The sequence below is a fragment of the Pelobates fuscus genome, chromosome 1, assembly GCF_036172605.1.
Source record: "Pelobates fuscus isolate aPelFus1 chromosome 1, aPelFus1.pri, whole genome shotgun sequence".
Lineage (NCBI taxonomy): Eukaryota > Metazoa > Chordata > Amphibia > Anura > Pelobatidae > Pelobates > Pelobates fuscus.
Window position 1 is genome coordinate 464,693,235 of NC_086317.1, and position 20,466 is coordinate 464,713,700.

The following is a 20,466-nucleotide window of genomic DNA, read 5'->3' on the forward strand; positions in this document are numbered from 1 at the left end:
GATTTACATCTGATAATTTGTGAGTGGCCAATTGTAAATTATAACACCTCACTTACTCCCACACAGTTAAACGTTATTTCTAAACACATTTGTTGTAGTGTTATGTGAGTCTTTCTCCTGCTTGTTATGATTTATTTTATTTATTTATTATTGCTATTTATAAAGCGCACACAGATTCCGCAGCGCTGTACAATAAGTTGAGAAACGTACAATATACACATACAAATACAAGGGGTAAGAGAGCCCTGCCCGTAAGCTGATATCTAGCCATTGGAGCTCTTTTATACAAAGTGCTTGGCTAGATGGCTCGTGAGCTTACAATCTAAAGGAAACCATGGGGATTTGAGACAAGAGGTAGCAGGGGAAGTTTGGAGGTGATGGCTGAAAGAGTTAACAGAGAGAAGCTATTGGTAAGATGTTAGGGGAATGAAGGGGTAATTGGGTGAGAATCTCAAACAGCTGGAGGAGCATGCTATATATTTAAGGGGAGCCTGGGTGGGCGGGAAGTGGGGAGAAAAAATGCAGTCTTCACTGAGTTGATTGTGAAGTGAGGCCTGAGGAATAGGGCTGGAACAGTCATATGAAGGTATTTACGACTGGGGAGGGGAAAAGGAGAGTGTGGGGGAGAGTGCGGGGCGGGGCGGGGGGGGGGGAGGGGCCAGAGGCCAGAGTAGGCATGTGTTATAAACTATTGAAAAGTTTAGCAACCAAATTCTATCACCCAAAATATTAATAACTGTCTACATGAAATATTGGTCAGAATCATTAAATGACAGTGGTACACACTGCATGCACACAACATTACAGTGGCAAACTACAGGTATAAATTGTAACAGCTCTATAGTAACACATGAGAATATTGTAGCAATCCAGTAATACGGGGGTGGAGTATCTTCCAAGCTTCAGTCAGTGCCTGAGAGTGATGGGTGTTTCTGCAGGATGGAAAATGCAGTCTTCACTGAGTTGATTGTGAAGTGAGGCCTGAGAGTGATGGGTGTTTCTGCAGGATGGTAAATGCAGTCTTCACTGAGTTGATTGTGAAGTGAGGCCTGAGAGTGATGGGTGTTTCTGCAGGATGGTAAATGCAGTCTTCACTGAGTTGATTGTGAAGTGAGGCCTGAGAGTGATGGGTGTTTCTGCAGGATGGTAAATGCAGTCTTCACTGAGTTGATTGTGAAGTGAGGCCTGAGAGTGATGGGTGTTTCTGCAGGATGGTAAATGCAGTCTTCACTGAGTTGATTGTGAAGTGAGGCCTGAGAGTGATGGGTGTTTCTGCAGGATGGTAAATGCAGTCTTCACTGAGTTGATTGTGAAGTGAGGCTGAGAGTGATGGGTGTTTCTGCAGGATGGTAAATGCAGTCTTCACTGAGTTGATTGTGAAGTGAGGCCTGAGAGTGATGGGTGTTTCTGCAGGATGGTAAATGCAGTCTTCACTGAGTTGATTGTGAAGTGAGGCCTGAGAGTGATGGGTGTTTCTGCAGGATGGTAAATGCAGTCTTCACTGAGTTGATTGTGAAGTGAGGCCTGAGAGTGATGGGTGTTTCTGCAGGATGGTAAATGCAGTCTTCACTGAGTTGATTGTGAAGTGAAGCCTGAGAGTGATGGGTGTTTCTGCAGGATGGTAAATGCAGTCTTCACTGAGTTGATTGTGAAGTGAGGCCTGAGAGTGATGGGTGTTTCTGCAGGATGGTAAATGCAGTCTTCACTGAGTTGATTGTGAAGTGAGGCCTGAGAGTGATGGGTGTTTCTGCAGGATGGTAAATGCAGTCTTCACTGAGTTGATTGTGAAGTGAGGCCTGAGAGTGATGGGTGTTTCTGCAGGATGGTAAATGCAGTCTTCACTGAGTTGATTGTGAAGTGAGGCCTGAGAGTGATGGGTGTTTCTGCAGGATGGTAAATGCAGTCTTCACTGAGTTGATTGTGAAGTGAGGCTGAGAGTGATGGGTGTTTCTGCAGGATGGTAAATGCAGTCTTCACTGAGTTGATTGTGAAGTGAGGCCTGAGAGTGATGGGTGTTTCTGCAGGATGGTAAATGCAGTCTTCACTGAGTTGATTGTGAAGTGAGGCCTGAGAGTGATGGGTGTTTCTGCAGGATGGTAAATGCAGTCTTCACTGAGTTGATTGTGAAGTGAGGCCTGAGAGTGATGGGTGTTTCTGCAGGATGGTAAATGCAGTCTTCACTGAGTTGATTGTGAAGTGAGGCCTGAGAGTGAAGTGAGGCCTGAGAGGTCATGATCATCACACTCCTCCATTACCAGTGCATAATGCTGGATAAACGGCAAGTAGACTTTAATAATAATAAATTGGGGGAGGGGGGACTGCAATTGGGAGTGGCTGTAGTAAAGAGTAAGAGGCATTAGTAGGAGAGGTTAGGGCTGTCGAAAGGAGTAAGGGGCTTAAGTAGAGGTATTAGGGGCTGAAGAAAGGAGTAAGGGGCTTTAGTAGGAGAGGTTAGGGGCTTTAGAAAGAAATAAGGGTCTTTAGTAGGGGAGGTTTGGGGCTGTAGTAGGGGAGGTTTTGGGCTGTATAAAGGAATAAAGGGCTTTAGTGGGGGTGTTAGGGCTGTAGTAAGGAGTAAGGGGCTTTAATAGGGGAGGTTAGGGGTTGTAATAAGGAGTAAGGGGCTTTAGTAGTGAAGTTAGGGGCTCTACTGGGAGATTAGGGGTGTATTAGGGCATTGGGGCTGCAACTGGGGGGCTGAAAAAAAACTAGTGTATTCCTCCCTCCCTGAGACTTACCTTGGGTCAGGGAGGGGGGAATCCTGTTACCTGTTGGTCCAGTGGGAGATGTGCTGCTTTGTGTGCACCCCCAGTGGGTGCAGACAGTTCCTTCCAGCAGCCGTCGGGAAAAGGATCTGATCAAAGGGGCATGGCCTAAACAGGGGCAGAGTCTGTCGCTAGGGGGTGGAAACTAGTGCTGCCGATGCACTTCTATCTACAAGTGGTGTAGATATAAGGGCAGCAGCGAAGCAGGACAATCGGAAGCCCTCATCGCGCTGCACTATTTTCTCGGGGTGGGGAGATGGGGCAATTGCCACTGCGATCACTGTGACATGCTGCATATACAGAGTTTAACTCCTTGGCTGCCAGACTTGTAGCTCCTCCTCTGGCAACGTAATTTGGGCACCATTAGCCAGTCTGGAACTGGAGATGGCTGGGCTGGCTAATGTCTATGCACAGAGCTGCATTTACTGTCTGAGAGCGGTTAGATAGCAAATCCATTTTTGCTTTAGATGTTAATACTGATAAAATGATGTTTTACAGGAACAGGAGAAAGACGCCCGTAACACAGCAGCATACATTTCTCCGCTTCTCAAGTCTCCTCCATGGTGGCATAACAATGATAATGATAGTGATGATGAAGGTTCACCAGGCGGCCTGGGACCATCTGCAGGAGGTTCTGGAACATTCCATGGACTTGTGTTCTAGATGTTTCTACAATTTATTTAAAAAATACATATTTAAAAGGCAGTGTGTCTTCTAACAGTGTACTCTTTTGTCAAATTATGAATCAAAATCAAATGAATCCAGATCTTCTTTAGTTCACTTAGTCCTATAAAGAAGAGAGGGTTTCTTGTCTTCTAGAAAAACTCGAGTACATATTTCCAAGAACTTGGATTCCATAATACTCCTTAGGTAACATTTTCTAGAGATACTTCCAGATAAAGACATATGAGTATGGCTAAATACTAACTATTCTCCTGACTAACCCAACCAACAATGGGAACACTCCAATTACCTGGCACCACTACAGCGGTTTCCTGGTGCTGTCCCATGGTGAAATGTCAAACCATCTTAGCTTATATTGACAATGCACTTGGGTCCCACCGGGTGCTGGAGCCGCATCCTCCACTTCCAGTCTTCTCCATTAGTAGAAGGCAGATAAATCTATGTATACAATCCGGCTGATGCAGGAACACGCTCATTAGCTTAGAGTGCTCAGTTGATGTCCTCAGCCAATGATTGCAGTCCTGCTTTGCTGTAAGCAGTGATATCTCCTGCTGGAGAATAGCAAATATGCTTTAGGCAGGGATAGTGCTAGACTAATTAAACAAAAAATAAATTGCCAACTATGTTTGTCTCTTTCACCCCCCAGCCCTTTTCTGTGTCTCTATCTTCCCCAACTCCTTTGTGTGTGTCTTTTTCCCTTTACCCAGCCCCTATGTGTGGCTCTTCCCAAAAGCACCTTTGTGTGTCTTTTTCTCCCCCCAGCCCCTTTGTGTGTGTCTCTCCCCCACACCCTTGTCTCTTTTTCCCCTTCCCCAGCCCCTCTGTGTGTGTGTCATTGTCCCCTTCCACAGCCCTCTGTTTGATTCTTTGTCCCACCCAACCATCTGTGTCTCCCCCCCCAGCCCTACTGTACATCTCTTTGTACTCCCAGTCTGTCTGTGTCATTTTGTCCCCCCAGCCGCTTTGTGTGTATCTTTGTCCCTCTCAGCCCTTCCGTGTGCCTCTTTGTTCTCCCTCATCTCTTCGAAGTCTATTACCCTACCTGTTCACCTTTATGTAGCATGGCCAAGCAGACCGTGGTAGAGGATCTTCTGTTTCCTATACCCGGTCTGACAGGAAGCTGTTTGATACTCTCAGTGAGCACTTCCTGTCAGACCGGGAAGAGGGTACAGAAGATTCTCTACTGCAGTCTGCTCTGCCATGCTATATGCAGTGACCAGCAGGAATAGGAGTCCTGTGCATTGCACTCCCCTCCTGCCAGTCACCCAGAGATTGCATCCCGGGACCAGTGCCCGCTAGGCAGCTGCCTAGTTTGTCTAGCCGTATCACCCAGGTAAATTTTTAAACCTTACCAAAACTGTATCATATTTTACTGGGGGACTGCATGAGGACCTTCCTGGAAGCATAATGACTACATCGTGCTGTAGGTGTCCTGGTGCTTGGAGTGTTCCTTTAATTGGGCAAGGAAATCATTGGTGGAGGGTAGTATGGGTGCCTTTGATCTTGCTTGCATAAATTTATTTTCCAGGGTGTACCTTTTGACATTTGAAATAGCTAAAGAGAGAATCCTTTAGTGTGGGAGTTTGGCTGTATATTTGAGCAAAAAAACTGCCTTTTCAGGGACTTTTGAGGTCATTTTTTGACCTACAGATCACCATTTATAAAATGAACTTATTACACTAAAGTGTTTTTTTTTCCCCGTCAAGTTACAAATTAAAGGAGGGTAATAAACATCAAAGAAGAATAAACTATAAGGTAAAATATTCATATAGTTATCCAACAATATATTAAAGATAGGATTCATTAAAATAATAAAAAAGAGAATAATTTGATTCTGAACTCCTGCTTTAAACGATTTCCATTGGGTAAGACGCTCTTTGCAGATGTAACAGTGCAGTAATCACATTTGATAAATATCATTACAGTCTGAACAGGCGCCTGAGAATAATTTGCTGATCTATAAACTGCGCTGCAACCCATGAATTAGAACAAAGCTAATAATTGAATGATTTAATTAAAAAAGCTTCAACACTTGTCCTTTTCCAGAAAATATATATTTTTTATGCAATCACCTCTGTGATTTTTCATTAATTTACAACACGTGCATTTCGTCTTGGGTTGAAAATTACTTTTTGAATTTTCTTGTGATTAAGTTCGTGCCTAGTTACCTGGTTACAATTTGAGAGCCTTTAAAATATTGTCTATTGCTAATGAAGGACAATGAGAAACAAAGTTCATACATTAAACATCTGCAATCTGAAATAAAGAATACAAGTCAAATGACAATGCGAAAATGTGTTAATTATAATGTATTTAATTTATTATAATTGTATAACTAAAGAGAAAATAGCTTAACGACACTGAGCTCTGATATCTGTAATCTAGATGAAAAAAATGAATTGCACTTTCACAGTAAAATAAAGTTTCTCTTTTATTGTGCTATAACAGTAACAGGCCCTATTTCGATCCTTATGCTTTTGCATATTTTTGTGGTTATTCGTTAAATCTGTTCTGAACGAAAAGCCGAACGGCACAATTTAAGCTCCAATAGTTGATCCGGGAAATGTATCCTGCTCTATTATAATAACAGCTTATCTATATTAGGTTAGCATTTATTTGTTTCCACTGTCATAACGATACAGTTTCATTAGTTAAGTGAAAGGTGTGTATTCCGATAAAAAACAATTACAAAATATACAAAAAAGGACAAATATGTGAATATAAAAATGTGAATATGTTAATAAACATGTGTGATGTATACAAATTTGGGAATGAACTGTTAAAAAAAAGTGTGTATATATACTGTATATGAATAAAAAAAATACAAAATCAATGTAGGTACACATAGAGAAATAAACATTCTAAAGGATAAATGAACATTTACGTGTACGATCAAATGCATTATTTAGATAATCTGAAGAACCACATACTATAACAGCAAATGCTCCATTTTCGTGTGCAATGGATAGAATTTACAATCCTGTTACGTCCCAGAATTTTGTAGCATTATGTCTTCTCAAGATTATCACACTTATGTCTAGTCAAATGTAGAAATCCACAACTCTTTATCTTGCGACTGGACGCCCCCCATCTTGGTTCACTGTCAATCATTGTTATAAGCCTGGCAATCGGCATAGATAAAACATTGATTTGCAAAGATTGTGTCGTGTGTGCCAGGACTGAGCTAAATTATGATGTAATTCCGGAAATTCTAAATGCGAATATAAAAGAAATCAGAGTATCACATGAATAAAATAAACACATCATACAGATGGTTTGCAATGTGTTATTCCATGATCCAGTTCCCAGAGAAGGGAGAGTTCCATTTATGATGCATTAACTTAGATCCGTATGCATCTTAGACATCCTCAGATTAAGGAAACGGAGCAGAAAACTCCACCCCTGCCGGTGACGAAAAGTCTACAGCAGGCATAGTGTCACCAATGGTGAATCACCGAAGACTGGAAACCCAACACATGGTTTAAAAGCATGGTTTGATGAATAATTATAGCCATGGACCTTTCATGACGTATTGCAACGTGAGGAATGTTTTCTTGGCAATTATTAGGCTTTTTAAAACCAGATAAGCATTATTTCAATGCTAATTATTTTTTCAGCCTGCAGGTGATCTTGTTCGTCTATATATCTCCAAACTTTGCCATTTTCCAATCGATGCTTCCACCAGATATGTTTATGTTTTGTTTTTTTTCTATTTTCCTCAGCTGCATCGAGCTTGCGTGCTTTATGGGCCTCTGAACTCTCTCTCTAATCAGGTATGCACATTTTTTTTTATTAACTATCACTAATTATTACCCATTATGTTGTGTTGTGTTATATATACACTGGGGTGCTTATATGTATACACAGACTGTCACATACACACTCTGACAAACACATATACCTGTCACAAGTTTTACATTTGCAGCCATCCTCCTGTTAACATACCTTTTGTATGAAGGAGAGTGGCTTGCTTTGGGACCTGCTGCTGGATGAGGTTGATGGGAGTTTTGTGTCTGGAGCAGCGCTCTCCTCGTTTTTCCTCCCCCATGACGTGCTGCCTGTGCCACCACGACCACCTCTTCCTCCCACGCGGGCTCTCCCTTTACGTCTGGTAGTAAGTGTCTGCCTCTTACTTCCTCCCAGTTGGCCAATATTACAGGGGCCCAAGTCGCATTCTTAAAGGGCTGTGGCGCCCGACCGGGCCCCTATTCACCAATACCCATTGCATTGCCTTGAGTGCCAGGGCCACCCGATGGGCCCCTCTAGTGTGCAGGCCCCGGAGCAGCCAGAGGTAGGTCCGCCATTGGATAACTGTCAGAAACAAACAGGACTACTCAGAATAACCTTCTATGAGTTGTAGAAATAAAGCAGGTGGGTAACATTCCTGTAAATGGTTTTTGGGGTGCCTCTGCAACTCCAGGATTAGACTACTTCCCTACACACAAAAACCTTGTCACACATACCAAATTAACCATATGCACTCTCATACAAACATGTATGTTGTATTGCCTACATTCTGACATACATACCTGGTCATCCATACTCTAACCAATTACATATAATCACATGAACATGCCGATCCAAATGCAATATCACGCAATTAAAAAAACACTCAGACATCCTGTTTAATTAGCTATACTGTCTCACACAGATACAGTCATCTAGAAACTTTCACTCACCAACACATAACGAGCTGCTCTCACCTAATTACCCACACTTTCCCATATACATACCTAGTCCAGCTCACACCTATACAGTGCTAGCAAAATACACACATACCCATAGCCACACTTACACATCCATTACCTACCCCTCACAGCCCCTAATTATCTACACTTTCCAAATATCCCTACTCACACCTACTTTCTGTTACATATATTTATAGCTTTCAACAAACTAGCTACTTTTATACACCTAGCTAGTCACCCACACACACGTAAATTCAAATACACACACACACACACACAACCATGTAAACTCTATTACATACACACACTCCGTAAGTGAACATCTCCACCTGATGTTTACCTCAACTACTCTAAGTTTCCATGAATTATGGATCTCAATCACCAAACTGCTGTAGATCCTAAGCCCCTCACCACCCTGCATTAAATAATAGAGGCTTGATTCCTGACTCTTTTATTCTGCCAAAAAATTGATTGCGCCCAACCAGGTTCATCTTACAATTTTGGAGGAAGAAACACAGATCTATGCAAGTCTGATGTTTCAGTACTACTTGCATTACTGGTGTACCAAGATGACTCTGAAGAACCTAGGACTCTGCCCCAAAAATCGTTTTTATTAGTGTGGAGATCTTCCTCATTACATATAAAGTTTTGCACCCAGCATCTGTTGTAAGTTCATCTCTTAATTCCACTCACCCGTTATACCACGTATCAATCCCTTCCTTTATTTCTCCATCCTTCCAGTGTTCCTCACTGAAGATACTCTTAATTTACTTTTTATCCGGCCTTCCCAATTAACTCTCTATCACATTCATCATTTTTTTTATTCCCTTCCTAACTGTATCCTAACCTCCTCCAAGATTTCTCTGTTATTCTGTATGAATGAGCTAAATAAAGAACATTGTCCACGTGGAACTTATTTGCACTGGAAGTATCAGCCCTCACTGAAACACAACTGTCCCACATTATTTATCTATGGCTAGGCCATAAAAGTAAAAGTTGTGTTAAGTACATCATTATTTGGCATTGACACAACACTGCCCCCTACAGTCTGCAGGTGACTGTTTATTTTTGGATTTTCCAGGGTGAGCTGGGCTGATGTCCACTTTGCACTCTAGTTAAAACAGCACTGGTTGGGTGTCTATAATAATGACTTTGAATAAGTAATGGGGAGACTAGCATAAAACCCTCTGATCTAGGCAGGGCCGTCTATAATATGATAAGGACCCTGGGCAATGCATTTTCTTGGACCCCCTGGGCCCTGCCCCTCCCCCTGCCTCACCCCCCAATTACGCCCAACCCGCAATCACACTGACAGACGTACTGACACATACACACACAGACATTAAAATATTCACAGATATATACTGACACACACAGTCACTGACACACAAATATTTACTGACAGACATACTGACACACACACACATACACATACACTGACAGACATACATACACACAGACATACTGACACACACACATACACAGAGACATGCTGACACATACACACAGGCATACTGACACACAGACACACAGACATACAGACATCCACCCTCCAGGTTCTTACCTTTTCCTGGAGGGTGGTTTCCCTGGTCCAGTAGCAGGCTGAGGCAGATGGGAGTTCTCCTCGAACTCCCCTCCTCCCTGCCTTCCTCCCCCCGCGTGGCTATTATCTCCGGTGGGAGGAAGTGATGTCACTTCCTCCCAGCCGGCTGCAGAACAGGAAAGGGCCCGGTCGCGCTGTTTAAGCGCCACAGCGCCCGACCAGGTCCCTGCTGACACATGCTCCTCGGGTGGCCCTTCGTGCATGGGCCACCCGGGGAGGCTCCTCAGTGTGCGGGAGCCGCACCGCTCTGTCCATAGGGGCAGCGCAAATGGCGGGGCCCACAGAGCAGCTGCCCCGTGTTAAAGACGGCCCTGGATCTAGGTGTATAAAGGAAGGAAAGTCAGGAATACTATACAGGATTACTGTTACCATCATTGAAAAGGAGAGATCTCAATTTATCCTTCCTGGTAAAATATTTTATAAATAAAGTTGTGCTATTATAGGATTCTGGATTGGAAATGTATCACTGTATCAAATGTTCACAATATAATTACTACCTTAGTAACAATATCCCACCCCCTCACCCAACAGTATTAATTTTACCCAAAACAAAATACATCTGAAATGACTTTTTTAAATTTTTTATTTATGTACCAGATTTATTGACATGAGACATAAAATTAAAATACTAAACCTAACATTTCTTTCAATATTAAAAACAGGTTTTTTTTGTTGTTTTTTTTTTAAAAAAGAAAAAAATATGAGAATCTACTTGTAGCATAAATAAAACAACTCATAGAATATTACTTTATTAAAACAAAAATAACTTAATAATTTACTTGGTTATTTCACAAAAAAAATGTGTAAATTAGAAACACATAGATGTTATTACAAGGTGTACATTCCATGTTGTAACATTGCACATGGTGAAGAAATATTTTTTTTAAAAAACTCTCAATACCTAGATGTGATTATTGTTCTCGCTGCTTATGGCGTTCTACATATCATTGCGTTTTGGGCATTACCAGGAACAAACATTTACAAATTTTAATAGTCGTGATATTAGTGCAGGGTTACTAGGCTATAAAGTATCATTTGTGGCCTCACTAGGTATTAAGCCTTTCCAAAAATCTTACTTGATTTTTTTTTTTTATCATACACAATATGCTTTGTTTTATTATTATAAAAAAAAAAAAAGTCCAACGACGAGCATGTATGGAAAAAAAAATATCATACAACAAAAACATCTGCTCCCTCTAATACAAGCATATTGTTGGAAAACACACAAAAAAAACAACAACCCGAAAATGAAAATGTATTCTTGTTGCCTATTGACTACTTAAATAAATTAGAAATCAATGTTTTACGCTCATTCTCAATCTATGCCAAAAGCAAACCAGTTTTGTCAGGAGTATAACTACATAGGTGGGTGCTCCGTGCATGAATTTTTGGGTAGAACGAACGGACGCATTAGATATGATCTTCTCCCCCTTGTTAGATAACGAAGTGAAAATAACATTTATAATATCAGTGCAGTTTTTTGGGGTCCTGTGAAAGTCGGGTCCTTTATATATAAAAGGCACAACAGGTTTGAATGTTTACATGGAAACCCAAATTAGTGGAATATGACGTCCTGCGATAAAAAAAAAAAAAAAAAGAAGAGAAATGCATAATTTGATTTGTATTCTCGAATCACAGAAACATTAGAGAGACAATACTACACACATAATGGAAGCTCAAACATCATTATACAGACAGCAGTACACACAATGTTCCTAAAGTGTTTACAGGGGCAGTACAAGAATGATGGCTGAGAGAGTTCAGCCATCCGTCACCTTGTCTGCAAAGGGCTCACTGAAGCAAACTCAGGAACCTGTAACTACGTCTACATTTTTTTTCAAAGATTTTATATAATACATTAAAATTGGGACCAGTCTGGAGGGTACCTTTATTAATACCCCTTTTTTTTTTTTATCCAAGTAAAAGAAAATGACAAAACGTCAAAGTACTGGAAATATTGTTTGTATAATATTGTAAGCAAACACAAACTTTGGCCATTGAACTTTAAGATAAGTTTCTGAAATTATAATATTAATACAGTTTATCAGATGAGAGATTAGAGTCTTTACTTTGTTATTGAGTGCAGGACCGGATCCTAAGGCACCCTCTGCTCCCTAACCCCAGAATAAAGCAGATGAAGTAAGTATAATGGATTTATTAACTGGACATCGCAAGAAAAAAACACCCAATAAGCATATTCATATTTGACAAGTAAATATGTATATAGGTATCTCCTGCTTTTAACCCCTTAAGGACACATGATGTGTGTGACATGTCATGATTCCCTTTTATTCCAGAAGTTTGGTCCTTAAGGGGTTAATAAATTGTGTTTGAATCTATGAGTGTATGCAGCTGTGTGAAGGTATACAGGGTAAGATAATGTTAGAAGTGGTTATGGTAAAAGGGGGGTTAATGTAAGAGGAGATAACATCAGAGTCACATTACACAGGGTGTTTAGTGTTAAGATTAACGGGTACAGGGAGTTTAAAATTGTAGTATGACAGATGTCTAGAATTATTGAGTTTAGGGCTAGAGTTGGGTTAAATTTAGAATTGGGGTACATGAGGCGTTTAGTTTTTAGAAGGAGTTAAACATAAGGCAAAGGTTTCATTTTTAAGGTTTATGCTTTGAGTGCTGGAGTTTGGAGGGTTAGAATGATTGGAGGAGCTGGAACATCACTGGGTTTTACACTCTCTATAACGGTTCCTGCAGCTCTTCTACTAATGATGGCAACACTACAGAGGGCACTGGCCAAGGCTCCTGGAATTTCTCTCCTAATCATAATATTTAAGCTCAAAAAGGTACATTCTAAGCGCTGAAAACAGGCGTCCCCTAGAGGTCAGGTGCCCACTCTGGCTATTTGGGAAATCCGGTCTTGATTCAGTGGTCCATTAAGAAAAAAAAATCACATTAGACAATCACATTAGAAGCAGCTAGGGCTGTAATTTTAAATTATGACCTTTTTTTTACACTTGTAGCATTTTTTTGCTACGAGGTGTGTTATATCACGCTTCCATAAAAGCATTAAAAAAATGAAAATGTACGTGCTATTTTTCTCAATGGACGCCCAGTGATCGCCGACACTCTCAGCCCCTTAGCGGCTGCTCAGCTAAACCTTCCTTACACATTACATAAAGAGGAAGGAAACGGTGTCCCAGAGACCCAACTTCGGGATCAAACCATTGTAAACCAGTTTAACCCATAAAGGGAAGACAGTAACTGGGCAGTACTGACCCTAATAACATAAAAAGTGATGAATTCCTAACATTATAGTGCTCTGCTACTTTGTTTTAAAATATCTGGTGCTAGCACAATCCATAACCCAATAAATTGAAATAACACACGGACCCTAAGGCAGGGTATATATGTCCAACCTCTTCCACATTTAGGTTCCTAAAACCAACAAAACAAAAAACAAATACAAAGAAAACTCCAGGTTGGACAACTGGCGAGTTATGTGCATGGGCACATCTACGACCTCAAAGTGACCTTGACATCCATAGACTTTATTGACTCGACTCAGATTCACAGATATAAACACATAACACATTTGCTTCACACAAAAAATTCTTTCTGAACTAAAAAAGAAGTGAATAAATAAAAGATTTTTAAAAATCAACATAATGCAACAAAATAATGGAATGACTAAAGTGAATGCAGATACACAGAACCCATTAAGAGCTTTTGTGTGTTGAAAATTTAAAAAACAGACGAATGTTCAATTTCAAAATAATCTAAAATACAAATCCTGTTCAATTCACAAATCAGGTCTAACTCAGATAGGTATAGAGACAAATCATAGACTACAGCGGTAGAATTGTCATCAAGATATACTGTTGGTCACTGGCTTAAAACGCGGGAGCTCAATAAGTTATCAGGGTAGAGCTATCCATATTCTGAACTTTCTTAAATTAGGTTTAAAAAGAGAAATATTTGTTCATCAAAAAAATATTATATTACAGCCGCCTACGTCTAGTGCGAGGTGAAAGTGCCATTAGCTATCGCCGTTTACGTTTGTATCTTCCTTGACTTCTTTTCCACAGGCCAAACCAACCATCGAATCATAATCAATGAAACTTTATTAACAGGTCACATTCAGCCCATTATCCAATGACAGGCTAGAGTAATTAAAAATAAAAACATCCAGGTTATTTGATGTACGTTAAATTGATAGGTACAGTGTAAGTGTGGACGTGATCATAGAAACCTTTATGTGAATAACTAAAGTATATGCCAGCCAAATTAAACTTATTAAAACGTTTGAAATATCCACATGTATGCTTCGGTGCCGGGGGTGGGGGGTGCTATTCAAAACCATGACCTATTGAGAGCCATTTGTGTAAAGGAAAACCAAAAATGTAGGACCACATGAAGTTTGTTTATACAAACTAATATCCGATATCATTCAGTGTAGACAGATTTCTGTAAGTATTATTGCATTCTTCAGACATGTAATGCCAGTAACAGCGAAAGAACAATTTGTGTTGAAAATAGAAAAAAAAAAAAAAAAGTATTGTGCTCCCTTAAAATGAACACGTGGGGGTATTTAGTGGTAATTAGGGATAAGTATAAAGTACCCGAGCGTCCGACCAGTTTACCCCACAGATGGCAGGTTTTGATATCTGAACTGGTTGTTAAAGCTCTAACTTATTAGCCGGTTGATATAAAAAAACGTGTTTAGCAATAGGGTCTGCACAGTTTATAGTTGCATTTGGACGCCTTAACAGAGTGACCCCTGGTTGGTAGCTAAAGAGATTTCCATGTCTGTGTGTGTGTGTGATATGAAGCTTCTAATTATGGGAGTATCTCTTATATGAATATAAGAGTGTGAATGGGGGGGAGGGGGCGGGAGAATGGTTACTAGCTATATACATGTGTGTGCAGATACGTGTAACAAAGTGTGTGCAGGGCTAATTACTTGTGTGCAACTGTGTATAGGACCAATTGTGAGAGTTACTTCAATATACCGGTGTGTAATTAAGCAGGATGATATTTTTCCCTGGGAGCCATATTGGACACATTTGACTGACTTCAAGTTACACAGTTAAACAGTGAACAATAGTCTCTACGATTACTTATCTATTGTACTATAGGGTCTTCTGGGGCTAGACATGTTCTCACAGACCATTACTAGGACACCTGAGAATACTACTGTTATTCAAATATTATGTTGGCACAAGAACAAAGCAATAATTTTGTATCACACCTGGTACATGTTGTATAGATGGCAAAGCACCATAACCCCCCCAGTAAGAAACCCAAATTAAATTTGTGTCTTCCACATTAAGGTCAGCCAAATAAATAATATACTTATATTTTTAATACTGAAATTGTACACCCCTAAAGTCTTTTAAACCTGCCACACGTCTGGCAAGGCAAATCTCTCTTTTTGGGATTACAATCATTGCTTGCAAATCTTTATGAAATTATTTGAAGAAGTCTCTACCAACTGGTAACCAATCGCCATTAAAAGAAAAGCATGGATAAAAATAGGATTATCCCACAGCAATGCTCTATACTGTGAGGTATAATGCCTCTGGTGTACAATACATACATATTGTTAGACATGTTCATTGTCTGACAATAGTAGTTTGCAACCTAAACCGTACCAAAACAACGTCTTATAATGGATAAGCTAGCTCGGTTTTGGGTCAACTCTAACTCCCATCACGTCTAGCAATCAAATGCTAAGACTCACGAGAGCTTGTATATTCATCATTGCAGCCAAGATCCCTATAAAATATGCAAATGTGTGTTTATTGCAAAAAAGGAATCCAAGGATCATGGGACTTGCAGTTTGCCTCCTGCTGGAGAGAGAATGGAGTCCAGCCCCGGTCTTTTTACACACCAGTAACAAGCACTCCATTGTTCACAGTTATCTTTGGTTAATTGCTCATCGTCCCTTTCACAGACACCACAAACAATCGCTAGGTTTGTTAATTGAGGACTTGGAATGATATTATATTAATCAGTGTTTTCTCCTGCAATCCTTCTCATCAATGAGAAAATAAATAAATACTCTAATAATATAAACTATATTACAAGGACTGAGAAACTTCAATTCACATAAACCTGTATGCTATAAAATAAAATGTGAGATTTATGGTATCTAATTGGATCAGATAATTGGATATTTGTTTTTGTTTTTTTTTTACAATTTTTGATTCTGAAAGATGTTTGTTTCATTGTATATTCCAAACAAATATGAAAGCCTTGCATAATTAACACCCCAAGGGCGTAAGCGGATTCTAAATATATATGTTTCAGCTACGATTAAATGACAATCAGTGGGTTTATTTGCTAACCTGTGACTTGTAGAGAATTGAAAAAGTAAATTGTAAGTCCAGGCCAAACTAGCCAAATTGCAATACCACGGTAAATACCCCACCATTCCCAGTTTACTGAATAAACATGAACAGGTTGCACCAATAATCATTCTAGGGACCAGATATTATTTATTCTACAAAGCTCAGCAATATGCTGCCAGTGCCAGGGGTTTTAGGAAAGATTAGGGTGTTTTTCTTTTTTTTTTTATACACAAAATGTTACCCACAAAAGGCACATAAGGCATTAATATCCTTGATATCTTTGATCTGAAACGGATTAAATCTTTTATGAGGACAAAAGATTGCGGATCCAAAAAACAAACAAACAAACACAAAAAAAACATTATAACAAATAGTTAACCTGTAATATTTTTATCATATCGTTCCGAAGTAGAAACGGGCAATTTCTTTGTTTGGGATGATGAAGAAACCTGTGTTAACAGATTCATTGTATAAACTCCATGAAATTAACGCTTAATGTTATAAGATTGACTAATCCAAATTTAAGTCTTTGTTCAAGTTCCAAGATATACCGTAAGTGAAAAAAAAAATTCAGTGTTTTCCAGTTATCCAATTTGTTTATATAACAATACTGAAATAGTGTAAGCCATAATGGCCACAAAGATAATCTTACATTTTAACACTAACAATTCCAGGTAACTGAGGCAGTGCAGCACATTACTACTCGAAGCACTTTATTTTATATTATCAGAGGCTCCGCATGACTTCAGCCTGGTATTGGCTATCCTTCTCTGGAATTCTATTGGAGCATATTGGATGCGATCTTAGAGGCATTGAAGTTTTAGTGTATTCTCATTTGCTTTACAATAAATACGTAAACAGGACATGCTTGCAAAGATACCTGCAACCGTTTCAGTAACCTCACGAACACTGAATTGTTGGTTCTAAGAGCCAAGAGTTTCTTTTGTCAAGATTTGTTCTTTTCTATTATAAGCGGTTTATATAACAGAACCAGAGTAGTGCTATTAACTTTACTTAGTTCCATAGAGTATAATATTGAGTATATCCTATGCAGTATTGCAAGGCATACTTTATATCAGTGATGGTTGACCTTTAATAATCCAGATTCAAATGAGACACAGCCAGACATTTGATTGGGAGAGTCCCGTAAGAGAGTCCATAGTAAAACAAATCAACGGAAGGTGTTAAAGGGGAGCGATCACTATTCAATACCAAGTTAGCAAGTTCTAGGACTAACCCAGGGAGATTGACGAGTGTGACTCTGCCGGCAGACATGGTCTGTAGGACGTGATAGCCGCACACTTTATCCATGGAAAGCTATCACTCATTACACAGAGTTGGGGAAGGAAAGGCTGATTTTGGTAAATACTCTGAGAACAAAATGCAGAGGGACTGGATTCAGGTTTAACTCTTCAAGTACTTCCCACTCCCCTCTACATTAATTCCTTGGGGTTCCAATAATAGAGAATTTGATTGTCGTTGGTTAAACCTGTGGCACAAATGGAGTGATTCATATGAGTAAGACTCTATGGTATTAGCAACATTTTAGAAACCCTTAACACTAATATAAGAGATATCCCATTAGGATCAGAATAACGAATATATATAGCTTCCCACCCCAGCATTTGACTCTTAAAAATATTTGGGACCATCAAAGTAGCATTTCAAGATGGCAACATGAAGGTTTTTGGAAAAAGTTCTTACTTTCACACAAACCCCAATATTGTCTACGTAAATCAAAAACTCACTCATGGGGTAACAATAGACAAGTCACCTCCAGACCCACATTAGTTATTTGTGTTTCTGGTCAATCCTCTGTTGAATGTGTATGATCTTGGCAAAATACAGTAATCATCCTTCCTTTTCTGGTTACACAAATCCTTTGTAATGTACGCGGTTTCCAATTAGACTTTTAAAACCACATTAGATGACGCTGTATTAAAATATACCTCAAATAGCTGGTTATATGTGCCCAATCAAAAGATAAATTAATAATAAAATACATAAACAATAGTCTGCAATGTTTTTGTCTGGAGAATACGAGGGTTTGGAGTCTAAAGATGAGGGTGCAGTGAGAATTGGCAGGAGTTCAGAGTAAATGTCAATTCTGTGATGAGTTTGGCTATTTTAGACTTGCCTGTGAAATTCACTTTAAATGAGCTAGTCTCATTTTAGTAAATAACCCGCTTGGTTAACAGATAATTTTTTCGTGGGCAAACCCAATGACTTGTTTTGTTGAGATAACCTAATCTAGAATGTCCTTTGAGATACATGTATACACGTATAAATAAAATGGATTGTATGTATCTAGTCAGTCCAACATCCAGCAGAGAGGTTGATTTGATTGAGTAATTTACCGATGACGTAATTCTGCATTTTTTTTCAGGTACACAAGGCTCGTCATTCATCAGCAGGCAATAAAATCAGTAATGCATTGGATCTGATAAAATCCTACAGCAGCAGCTCGAAATTTGGCCACCCATAGCCAGCTGGAAATTCCGCACCGAAGAGGAATAAACTTGGTATAGACCATCATCTCCCCACCATGGTCTGCGTGGAACAATCCATTATGGCTTCCCACTCTTGGCTGGCTCTGAAGACTGGCGAACATCGGTCCATTCTTGCATGGTGTTCTGTAAGGCTTGTGTCTTCTCCTTGTCCACTTGAACGTAGTCCACCTTTTCATCGGAGGCCACAGAGGATGTGGAAGGCTGAACGGGAGACATGACATAGTATATCAGGAGAAATGTGTCAAAGTGGCAAATTAATCCTATCCTCCACTTTCATTTGCAATATTTAGGAAATTATAAATGTTAAATATTAAAACTATAAAAATTTCTAAAAAAAAATCAGGAGAACATTTTTTATATTTTTCAAATGTTAAACACAAAACTTTAGATGTGAAAAATAAAATGACATATAGAAATCCACACCTCACTATTACGCAAATGGTAGGCGCCATCTTAGCTCCCTATCAATCATTGTTATAAACTATTTATTTTGCAACTGGCAGTCAGATTACAGAAAGCGATCACTTCTTCCCCTTGACAGTTCCTCTTTTAAAGCAAACTACTATTATATAGATGTATACTTTAAGGCGCACTATATTATTGTAAATCAGGTTTAAATAAATAAGATCCATACAATTGTACATATTGACTATTCGGCAAACTGCCTTTCATACTCTACGCATCGTAAGCTCAAAGTCACAGAAACAATACCAGCAACAATTATGCCTCAATCCGTGCAGGTCATTTCTCTGGCACTCAAAGCTGTGATTCCAGCACATGGTGCAGTGACCCTTCCATTGGTTTTTGTTGTTAAATAGTAAATCTACACTAGAGGAGGAGACTGTAGAAGTACCTTTTTAAAAGGATTTCAAAGCGGCACTGTCATGCCGAACTTACCTTTCCTCAATCTCTTCCTCTTCTCCCCCTCTCTCGGGGTCTGTTATTCTTTTCTTCCTGTCTTCTTTAGTTTTCTTTAAAATCATAAGACAAAGTAGGGACTCTTTGCCTTATGGAGGATTCCTCCGCTTGACCAGCTCTGACCAGCTGAGGAGCAAAGTGTGCTTCATTTCCGCTGGTCAGAGCAATTTTCCCATGATCCCTAGCTTTCCTCCCAGTTCCCACAATGCTTCCTGTCAGTATTGCCGAACGTCCTGTCACTTAGACAAAACGCTGGCAAAACTGCGAATTGCATCCTAACAGAATGAGAAGAGTTTCTCCATTGGTGTTAGGATGCAATTCGGTACTTTGTTTGTATCGGAATTTCATTCTAATGAATGAAACTCCGATCCTATTCATTGCTGTGGCTGCATCTTGAAGCCGCTTAGTAGATAACTCCCTAATTCCCACGGTATTAGGGAGCTATCTACTAAAAGGCTGAAAGACCTAAATTGGTCTTTCAGCCAAATGTACTAATACTAAGTAAAGATTAGTTAGTATTAGTAAATAATATGCCCCTACTCGCTATACCGTGAGTAGGGGCATGTCTAGTAAGCAGTGAGCAGCCTGTGGCTGCTCACTGTAAAAAAACAAAAAACCTAATACCGCCCCCTACCTGCGCGGGGGTTAAAGATGGGGGGGGCCTAATAAAACAATAAGGGGGGGGACCTACTGCCCCCCCCTGGCCCCCACCACTGCGCGGTGGGTGGGGGCCCTAATAAAATAATAAGGGGGGGGACCTACTGTCCTCCCCCCCCCTGGCCCCCACCCCTGCGCGGTGGGTGGGGGCCCTAATAAAATAATAAGGGGGGGGACCTACTGTCCTCCCCCCCTGGCCCCCACCCCAGCGCGGTGGGTGGGGGCCCTAATAAAATAAGGGGGGGGGACCTACTGTCCTCCCCCCCCCTGGCCCCCACCCCTGCGCGGTGGGTGGGGGCCCTAATAAAATAATAAGGGGGGGGGACCTACTGT

At 40.1% G+C, this 20,466-nt stretch overlaps 2 protein-coding genes and 1 non-coding gene across 3 annotated transcripts in view; 1 reads left to right on the forward strand and 2 right to left on the reverse strand.

Annotated features, from left to right (window-relative positions):
- USP35 (ubiquitin specific peptidase 35) overlaps window positions 1–3,428 on the forward strand; it is a 59,740-nt gene extending 56,312 nt beyond the window's left edge. Inside the window, exon 10 of the mRNA XM_063444961.1 lies at window positions 3,264–3,428. Coding sequence (XP_063301031.1) covers window positions 3,264–3,428 — 165 coding nt within the window. The remainder of the gene's footprint in view (window positions 1–3,263) is intronic.
- Window positions 3,429–17,026: 13,598 nt separating this feature from the next.
- Window positions 17,027–20,466, reverse strand: part of GAB2 (GRB2 associated binding protein 2) — a 203,183-nt gene continuing 199,743 nt past the window's right edge. The window contains exon 10 of the mRNA XM_063444962.1: window positions 17,027–18,759. Within this exon, the coding sequence (XP_063301032.1) occupies window positions 18,616–18,759 (144 nt within the window). The 3' untranslated portion in view covers window positions 17,027–18,615. The remainder of the gene's footprint in view (window positions 18,760–20,466) is intronic.
- Window positions 20,237–20,381, reverse strand: LOC134577005 (small Cajal body-specific RNA 11). Its single transcript, XR_010085909.1, has one exon. It is a non-coding gene; the product is annotated as a small Cajal body-specific RNA 11 (non-coding RNA).